The following is a 10,394-nucleotide window of genomic DNA, read 5'->3' as shown; positions in this document are numbered from 1 at the left end:
GGATCTAAATCGATGATGTTGACAACGATGGCCCAATAAATGTTCGTAAGTTTGAAAAGCGGAAAAGAGGTCACAAAACTACATGATCACTAACGTCACCAACAGAGGGCCATCCGTCGGAAAATAAAGTATCGACACTTATTAAAATGGAATCCTTCCATTCCATACTTCCTGCATTGGCTCTCAAGGGCTATAAACACCGGAAAAGTGAATTCACAAATCCTTCTCACGCATGTATGTTTCTTAAACTATTCCCATCAAAAATTAAAATGGGTCTGTTTAGTTTATCACAACTGCTACAGCCTTTGCAAAAACACGAAATAGAAGGTAATGACATGAATGTGATAAAGAGCGCTGTTTTCTTTTTTTTCGAGAGAGAAGCGATGGAGCAAAAAAACACGAGTCTCACGATGAATAATTTTAAATGTTCCTATTTCATCTTGTGTGAGATTTGTATCCTCGGAGATCTAGGGGCAGTCAGTCGGGCAAGGAGAAATAAGGCGACGACTTGAAAACTTTCGTCGCCGTATCTCCTGTCGCGACTGACGACTGCCCTGGGTCTCCAAGGATTTTTGAAAGAAGACTCCCCGCGAATTGAATTATGGTCCATTTCCTGTGATGGTTCGATCGTTCTGTTTTTATGCATGATAGCAGGTAACCTCAACGCGAAATATTGAAAAATTGCTTGTGGGATATTTTCCATAAATGCCTTAGGATTAAGGGGGAAGGCATGCTGAGTTCATAGTATCGGAGAACTTTCAGGTAAGCCTAAATGTCGCGTGCGAGAATGCTGCTAGTCTCAGGACAATTTTCGGTCTACGAGCGATTTTTAAGGATTGTGAAATCAACACGCAAAACAAATTACTTGTTTAGAAGATGTCCAGCTTTAAGTCGAAAAAATAGTGATGGGTGCTGCTTGTTGATTGTGGTAGAGTCTCATTTCGAACTTCATCGTTCGGCGGTTCCTGGTAAAATTATGAAACAAGCAATGTCAGATCTTATTGTGGGCCGTACCAAAAAGCTCGCGCAGTTACTTTCTATCCACGGGTTTACTTTATTTTGGATCTTGCTCTTGATTGCTTTCTTTTGTGGATGAAACTTTGTGAGAGCAAAAGAAAAAATTCATTCGTACATAAATTAAACTGCATATAAATGGGGGAAATTATAAGACTTAGTGTCTTGTATTGTTTCGCCGGCTTTTTGGCCAAGCCGATGAGTTTTTCGAAGCAGTCCACCGTAGAATACAAATTCTTATGTTTGTTTTTTTTTCCTAAGTAAACTTGCAAGTCTTGCCTAATAATTTTATGATATCGTGCTTTGTTATCATTATCTTAGCTGTATGCGTCCACCGTTGTCCTGGAATTTTTTTAGTTGCCAAGGTGTTGAAATGATTTACTCGCTTTCTTAATTAATTTGCAGGTGAGCTGTGTTACTTCAAGTTTTTATTCATAGTGCATAACCGATTTGTCGAGATCAAGGGACAAAATACAAAGAGGAAGAGCTGTAAAACTTGAAGGGCCAGTTGCTTTGTTGAGATGGCCGCCATGGATGAATCAAACTCGCAACCATCTTCTGAAATCTATGGCGCTTTAAGAAACTTCGAAATTGAAAAGAAAATTGGACGAGGCCAGTTCAGTGTCGTATATAAAGCAAGATGTCTAGTGGACAACTCGGCAATCGCACTAAAGAAAGTCCAGGTAACGTACGTTCTTGCATTTACACGTGTACATATCGTAAATTTAGCGAATATGTTTAATAAAAAGACGCATCCTTTTTGTGGTTATAGTTAGCAGCTTGCACTCCAGTTTTAAAGGTAGTTTGATTAATTTCTTGTACCTACTAAAAAATAATCAGAACTTGAGCTTTTTATATTTTTACCATATTTCTCATCCGAATTTTGTGATGTAATATATATATAGGGAATAACGATTCTGGAATGATGACAATATTATTTCCTGTAACTCCGGAAAGTGGTATTAGAGATTTTTTGAAACATTTTTATTGAAGTTTATATTTAGTAGAGCTGGCAAAATCCATAGACATTAGTTTGGCTAAGATAACAGAAAAGGCATTAAAAGATGTTCTTTCAATAAAAATAAACTAAGGCAATAATTCAAGTCTGACAAAAAAAAATCAATATTTTATAGTTAATCTTGGATAATGCAGAAAGCTCTTTAATTTTCCACATCTTGGTCGTGCTGCCAGGTGCTCTTTAAAAATTGCAGACAGATATTTGCATTTTTCATTAGGTTGATGAGAGTTCTGTTTTCTTGTCTGGTTTAAATTCTAGTCTGTTATTGATATTGAATTCAGTGAAATCCATAAAGGCAGCTGCAGTGCTCAAAATCAGCGGTAGTCCAGTCGACCCAGACGACCAGAAAGTTTACTGGGCAACCAGTTTTTGGTAAAATTGCAACAGACAATCCAACCAAAAATAGAAAGCGAATTAATCACAAGCAGCACCTGACTTACATGTTGCTTAAATTCTATTGTCAATGTCCGATAGTAGTGTGAAGTTAATAATAATACGCAACTGAGCATTTTCCTGTGTTTTGAATTTCCGTGGCTTTTACAAAACATTGTCAGATAGGAAAATCACATTTACATGTAGGCAATGGAAAACTTAAGGACGTTCGCGCGAAAATTTTTTAACATTGATTTTTTCCTGAAAATTTTACCATTGAAAGATGATGAGTTAGTGATGTCAGAAATGTAAAAAAAATGGGGGGTCACTGACTTCATTTTGGAGAGAACTTGCCCGGAAGAACACCCTAAATCTGAAAAAATCTGGCTTCTTTAGCGAATAAGGCCACAGTGTCTGTAAGCTCAAAAATATTGCAATTACATCTTTGAAGTGAAATGTTCTCTACCAAACTTTGTTTACGTGGACCCGTCAAGTGAATTTAGTTAACTGTTGAGGTTCCTTAAAGAAGAAGTTCGGATTTAGCGGCCATAGTTTCATGCGCCTTGCAGCCGCAAGATGGCAGGATTCCATGTCCCGAGGACAGAAATCTTGAAATTTTTTTAACTTCCCACATTGATTTTTTGTTCATTTAAATTGTAAATAAAATCTGTTTCTGAAAAGAAAAGTGGGGGTCACTGAAGATCCAAGATTGTTAAATCCAAGCAAAGCTATAGCAATGGCCATCTGCCCTATCATTGTTCATTTTAGTACTTAGCGCACGCGCTCGATGCATGACGTGGCATGTGAATTTGCATGCACTCCAAGGATGCGCAGTAGCAATGGGCGCAAACGTCCTTAAACCCAGACTTCCACAAGGAACCACAGGCACACACTAAGATACTACAACCTATAACCTGTATGTTATGCAATAAATTGTACATTGGCAAGACAGGTAGATGACTAGGCGACCGATTCCGCAAAAACCTTAAAATTGCGATGTTGAGAAAAATGACAAGGATGCATCTAAGCCAGTCGCTCGTCATTTTAATCTCCCAGTAACCACTCCAAAAAACACATAGCTATCTGCGCCCTTTCCCTACGTCAAGGTACGATGGAAAGCCGCAAGAATCCGCAAGAATCCAAATCGGCATCCTTAATTAACATGCGCTTTTCATGTAACTAATGTGTTCCTATTTTTCACATTGCCATGTTACCACCAATAGTGTAGCTCCTACTCCACTATAAAAACTACACACAACCCATAATTCCTCGATTTGCTCTGACGAAGGGCTAATGCTCGAAACGTCAGCCTTTAGAATCTCCGTACGGTGGTCAAATTTTTGTATACTACTTCCCCACCGACGCAGCACCACAGTTTAGAAACTACCGCCTGCACGGATTTATCAGGGCAACCTAATTCATGGATTTGGTTGCCTCGCTCTTGAAACAGGGACAACATGGAATTTTTTCTTAATTTCGAGCACTGCCTAAGAGTATTGGCTAGCCTTCTTAATTAAGCATCACCTGAGAGTGAATTTTGTTTATCTATTATTTCTCGTATTTATAACTTAAGAATGCGCATCTGATCATAGTCATGTTGAGATGCGCACTAGAAATGATTAAATTATTATAATAATTATTATTATTATTTGCAACCAAGTACAGTATTTCACAGAGTCAATCTTAAACTTAATTGAATGTAGTGTTCACAAAAAAAAAGTTAAAATAAAATCAAACCTAAAATAAAAAACAAAAACAAAAAACAAAAACAAGCAGGTCACAGTGGGCGTTTTCCATTTACCAAGAAATTCAGGAAATTCCGGTTGGGATGTAAATGGAACACATGTTTTTGGTTCGTTCCACTGGAAAATTTCCGGAATAAACGGAACTTCTGAAAAGGTAGTCCTGTTTTCCCGTTGGAAACTTTCCGATGGAAATGTGTGTTCTATTTACAACTTTTGGAAGGTCTTACCACTTCCAGGCTATTCACGGCCACATTTTTAAATTTTGCCGCCTAAAATCGCAATCACTGGGCGGCGAACGGACCTGAATTAAATGGAACACGTTTTTCACGTGATGGAAATTTCCAACGAAATTTCCGGAAATTTTGTGTAAATGGAAAACGCCCAGTATGAAGTGACATTTGATGGCGCAAAAATCTGGAGCACTGTACATTGACCCTTCGATCTGGTTCTGAGAGTGAGATTTACGTTATTGATTTTACTCTGTCTAATGCCAGACAATGTTAATTGTCAATAGGGGCAACTTCAGGGATGAATGGGTTATTCTAACTTTTAACATCATCCACTCAAAGCTGTGTCCTCTAAATAAGCACTTTTAGTCGTGAAAGTGAGACTTACTAGGTACCTCTACTTGGAGATAGACTAAATCGGCCAAGAAATCATTTCCTTCTAAGTCTTACAGCAACAGGAAGAGGAATATCCCACCCTTGCCTGACCAGTCCCCCCTACAAACAACGACCTTACACCCATCCAATGCGTCCTCTAAACCCAAACCTCCAAATGGATGATTTTACCTGTCAATGAGGGCGGTTCAGGATACTTAGTACCACTGTGACAGTTTTTTTCTTTAATTTGGCCAAATATGATTATGAACATTGTACCCAAGCCAAGGATGTGTTATTGTACTCATAGCTGTATTAAGTTAACTGTTATTAATTTTGTATTTATGTGTAGATCTTTGACATGATGGATGCTAAAGCAAGGCAAGACTGTATTAAAGAAATTGATTTACTTAAGGTAAGCACTATTTGTCTTGTTTTTGATAAGAACTGATACTGTGAACACAGGCAGCCCAGACACGATATTGTACTTAAAACCATAGTTAACAGAGATTTACATGGTTTACCTAGAAATACAGTAATGATAATTATTACAACACCCAGTTTGAGTACTTTAAATAATTGTGTTGCTTTTTATCTTTGGTGAATTGTACCGCCAAGGATGAAAAGCCCCAAAATGCCATCTTTAAGTTAACAGTCAGAAACAACCAGGGTGACATCTGCAATAAATATTATACTTAAATTGGTTGTTTTCGATTGTTTAGATGGCATTTTAAGGCTTTTCATCCTTGGTGGTACAATTTAAATTCACCAAAGATAAAAAGCAACACAATTATTTAAACATTGTATTCCATCTGAGTGTTAGCCCTGTTAGGAAAATATGGGCCCACACGAGGACAGAGAAAAACTCTGACAGGGGGTGGGAATGGAACCCACAAGCTCTGGATTAGATTTTCTTTGCTCTATTGACCTAGCCACAAGGTCAAGTGGGAGCTAGTCAGTAGCCATGGGTGTTAGAGATGCCATTTCGTGACAATGGACGTGTGCAAGTAATATATTGCCCACCTTTGGTTAGCAGAATGGGATTTAAGGGGCTGCAAGTTGTGAGGTTATAGACTGTTGTTTCAATGAAATTAATTAAGTTTTAGGGGTACTAGTACTGTATGTGGTTTCTTGTACGTGTAACAAAATCATTATTTTTGTAGTGAAGAGTCTGGAAAATGTTTACCATTACAGTAGAAAAAGAAAAGAGAAATGATCTTTTTCAACAATAATTTGAGCATAGGTACTTGGAAACTCTGAGTAGCAGGTGGTCATATAATATTATTCTAATAAATTTTCAGAAAATAAGGATCTGTATACCCATTGACTGTACAATAACTACAGATTTTTGACTGTTAGCCTGGAATTGGGCTGCAATTTAACCATAAAAATTGCCAAAAACTACGGTTGACCTACATGACTTGTGTATTCTATTGAAACTTTAATTTTTTTTTAGCAACTTAATCATCCCAATGTGATCAAGTACTTGGCTTCTTTTATTGAAAACAATGAGGTAAGATGTTTTCACTAGGACTATTTTGGTGACTACGGTGACATTTGTTGACTTTGGTGACAATGATTTTGTGACATTGCGTGTAGCCTTGTAAACAAAGTCGTTGATTTATTACTTGAGTAGTTTTGATACTTGGAGTCAGTTTTCAGATGATGGCTTGCATGGGTTGGTAATATTTAATAATTTATTACCTCTTCTGCAATGACTATGCTTTATACATGTACTCCAGATGCAAAGGGGTTTGTTTCTTTTTTTTTAGATTTCAGACAAAAATAGCGGAACATCGCCTCCTTTTCATAACGCAACCACATGTGATCTCGGAACCAAGTTTTCTAGAAAGATCATGATTTCGTTGGTTTCCTTTGACCCTCATCTGTTTCTTCCTCATTAATACACTGTTAGTCTTCTGTATTTTTTCTCTGATTCAATCTGGCTTCCAAGCTATCTATCGTATAAATATGTTTTCACTGTGACACTTTAATTCCCAAATTTGTCACGCTTGGTTGTGCATGAGACCTACATGTCCAGTAGAGCATGACTGAAAAGTACACAAGCATTAAATTTCCTCCCATGGTCTGCATTTCAGCTTGTAATTTTTGTGTTGAACCAGAAACCCATAAGGGTTGAAACGTGTAACGCGCGTTCACAGCTTCCGAATATTCAGTTCAAACTGATTGGTTGAATGTTTCAGTGCTAAGTACCATATTTGGAAACCCCTCGCTCTTGTTGTTCCAAATATGGTACTTAGCAAATTCAATGTTTGTAAGCTTGTTTCCCAGCACACAAGGGGCCGTTACACGTTTCAACCCTTATGGGTTTCTGATTGAACTGTATCTCTTCTTTTGTGCTTCCTTCTGAGTTTTTCCCCCAGATTTTGAAAGGGAGAAATTGTCCCCTTCGCTGTTTTTTTAAGGGACAATTTCAATATCAGTGTGGGATTGGTGCAATTATTCACAGTTTCTGTTTAATACAGTAGTATTTGGCAATTTTCATCCAACAGGACATAGGGAACATCTTTTTAGACACGATAATATGATAATTTTCATTCCTAGCCTTAATAATAACACTAAATTTAACCTGAGCTCTAGTGTTTTTTCACAGTTAGGGTTTAATAATTATATTCTTATTGTAGTTGGATACATTGTCAAACCTGTTTCCTTTCTTCCACAGCTTAACATAGTTTTAGAGTTAGCTGATGCTGGTGATTTGTCTAGAATGATTAAGGTACAATTCAAATTTATGTGAAAAATAAAATGTTTCTAAACCTTTGAAAGTTATATTTTCAATTAACTGACAAATTTTTGGTCTTGAAGCGTATACATCTCACGCTTTGGATGAGTTTTGCACACAGGGGTGCACAGTGAATACTGCAGGTTTCTGTAGCCGGCTCCCCTTCATCCCAATAATAGGCCTAACAACAAAACATTGAAGTTCAGACCCTATTCTGCAAATGCTGTGTGGGTTCCTTAACATCCAGAGAATTTTCTTAATGTTCAAGGGTTGTAAGATGACTAGCACGTAGTTTACTGTCCTTAAATCCAACTAGACTTGGATGCCTAAATAATTGTATGACAACATTGGTAGCCCTTTCTGATCAGTTATGTCCAGAAAGCGAGTGTACTGCCATTAAACCTTGAAACCCATGTACAAGGTTGTTTGGTAGTGTTTTACCTACTGAGTGAAGATGGCTGACAGGAAGGGTAAATGGATGGAGGGAAGGTGTCAATAATTATATAATAGCTAAATTAAATGCTCCACAACATCCTCAAATTTCAAGGCTGTGATAAATGTAGTTTCCATTCATGAGGAATCAAAATTTATGTGCAAACATCTGTACTAAACACTATTATTAGCATCTTTGTATTCCTTTGTCATAAACTCGTAAGTTAAACAGTCATTATGTTTTATAAGGCTCAGCCTGGTTGTATGGTTAATTTTCCTCTCCTTAACTGCAGAGAAGGCCAGCTGAAAGTATGTGTTGTTAAAGGGGTGATACTCGATCTGGTTTACAAAACCCATGTTATTGATTAGAGGAAAATATTTTTTAATTCGTGTTTCTTTTTTAAATCTAAATAGCATTTTAAGAAACAGAGCAGATTGATACCAGAGAGAACAGTTTGGTAAGAACAGCATTCGCTTTTTTCACCAATCCCATAATACAGTTCATTTTGGGGGTTATTTGCATTAAAACAATGGATATCCAGTTCACTGAAGCATGATACAGTCCCAAGAGTAATTAAGTTGTATTGTTTTTATGTAAAGACCCCCAAAACGTATTGCATTATGGGATGGTGAAAATAGTCAATGAAGTATTTTCCATGATAGTAAATTAATTAGGCAGCACGGATGATCACTCGCCTCACACCAATGTGGCCCAGGTTCAACTCCGAGACTTGTCACAAGACTGACTGCCAGAATGAACAGTTTTCCCCTCTCCTCAAAAACCAATCTATGATTTGATATGAGTTGATTTTCTAATATCAGTTACACATTTTATTAGTAACATTTTAATTTTATAAATACTTAAAACAATTGAACATGTTCTGAAACTTCTTCAGGACAGAAAACCATTTGTCAAGGTCTTTGAGCAAAATACAGTGGTTGTCTCTATTGTGCTTGCCAGTACCGAAGATGACTGGTTCTTAGTTTCTTGTCACCATCTCTCAATGTCTCATCAGATTCAATTTGCACCAAACTATTTATGTGACACTGCTTATTTTATTATTTGATATCTAATCGTTTCTGACAGTTTTATTATCACCATTTTGAACTTGAAAATGGTGTCATGAGGACGCTAAAAGGTTGCTCATCTTTCAATTATTTGGACTATTTAGTGGTCCCAAGCAATCTTGATACAATTGAACAAACCTTGATCATCAAAGTATGATGGGTGAGAGATGAATACTAGTGGCTAAATGTATGTCCTAGGCAGGATTCAAACATTATGAAAACACTGGTTGGGCAGTACTTTGCCCATTGAGCTACTTGAGAACTTCTGGGGAGCAAGGTCACTTATCTCGGTCCTTAATTTGATGAAGTGTCCCATTGGTCTGCTGGGTGGCCATTGTTTACAAAATCAATGTTGTACATGACATTCATGATTGTACACCTCAAAATAATTTCAAGCAGGGGTTTCATTAGGAACTGGTCACCAGCGGTATACCGCCATCTGTTTGTCAGAAATTTGCCTTTCACCACAAGCTACTCAGTCTTGATTTTCACTCAAACCCATGTAAAAGAAAATATCGGGATTTCCTCGTTAACATGCAATCTGACCTTCATATCATGACAATCCAAAAAGGTTCCACCGCTTACATTGATTAGCCCAGGCATCAGATCTACTTCAAAGTTATTGAAACCCCTGTAAATGCAAATATTGATTCTACGTGGTGTAATTTTGCTAGTAAGCAACTATGTAATCAACTTTCTCGTGGGTTTTGTTTATCCATTTAACAAATTAGTACAGTAGTTGCATGGGTGAGAGACTTGTGAGATGAGTTATTTAGAATGAAGAATCTTGAAATTTAATAATTTTAAGAGGAGTGGCTAAGTGCACCACGGAGAATGTCAATAATTATTTCATCTACAGCCAGCGTTAGTGTGTTTGTTTCCCAGAAAATCACACTCTAGAAGTGGCATGACCATTCTGGGGGTGGGGGGTAGGGGTTGAGGGGTAGGGGGTGAAGGGTACCATAGCTGAAACAACCCAAACCTTTACAAAAATGCTAACCTTAGGCCTGAATATATTTGATAACGAATATCGTTGTCGATAAGAGTACAGACAACGCTGAACTACTTTCGATTTGTTTTTTACCACAATATTCAACGCCAAAGAAAGTTTTTATTTCCGAGCGTGACCAAAATCATCACACAAAGAAAGAGCAAGCGTTGTCTATAACTTTGTCGCAATATGATTGGTTTATTCCCAAAATGGGCGTTCCTGATTGGCTATTACATTGCGTGACAAATTGACGCGAGCATGACGCGTACAGCGTTGTCTGGACTCTTATCGACAACGGAAAATTAGCCAATCAGATTGCGATATTACAAGCAATTGTGGTAAAAATAATTTAGACGACGTTCTTGTGGCCGTGGTCGTCGTCGTCGTCAATGCTTAAGGTCCCCATTGTCTG

General features: G+C 37.5%; 1 protein-coding gene across 1 annotated transcript in view; it reads left to right on the top strand.

Annotated features, from left to right (window-relative positions):
• The first annotated feature begins 625 nt into the window (after positions 1–625).
• Positions 626–10,394, top strand: part of LOC137993530 (serine/threonine-protein kinase Nek7-like) — an 18,338-nt gene continuing 8,569 nt past the window's right edge. Inside the window, exons 1-6 of the mRNA XM_068839449.1 lie at positions 626–762; positions 1,420–1,697; positions 5,101–5,163; positions 6,205–6,261; positions 7,432–7,485; positions 8,338–8,381. Coding sequence (XP_068695550.1) covers positions 1,536–1,697; positions 5,101–5,163; positions 6,205–6,261; positions 7,432–7,485; positions 8,338–8,381 — 380 coding nt within the window. The 5' untranslated portion in view covers positions 626–762; positions 1,420–1,535. The remainder of the gene's footprint in view (positions 763–1,419; positions 1,698–5,100; positions 5,164–6,204; positions 6,262–7,431; positions 7,486–8,337; positions 8,382–10,394) is intronic.

The sequence above is a fragment of the Montipora foliosa genome, chromosome 2, assembly GCF_036669935.1.
Source record: "Montipora foliosa isolate CH-2021 chromosome 2, ASM3666993v2, whole genome shotgun sequence".
NCBI lineage: Eukaryota > Metazoa > Cnidaria > Anthozoa > Scleractinia > Acroporidae > Montipora > Montipora foliosa.
This window is presented reverse-complemented; position numbering and strand designations above follow the sequence as displayed.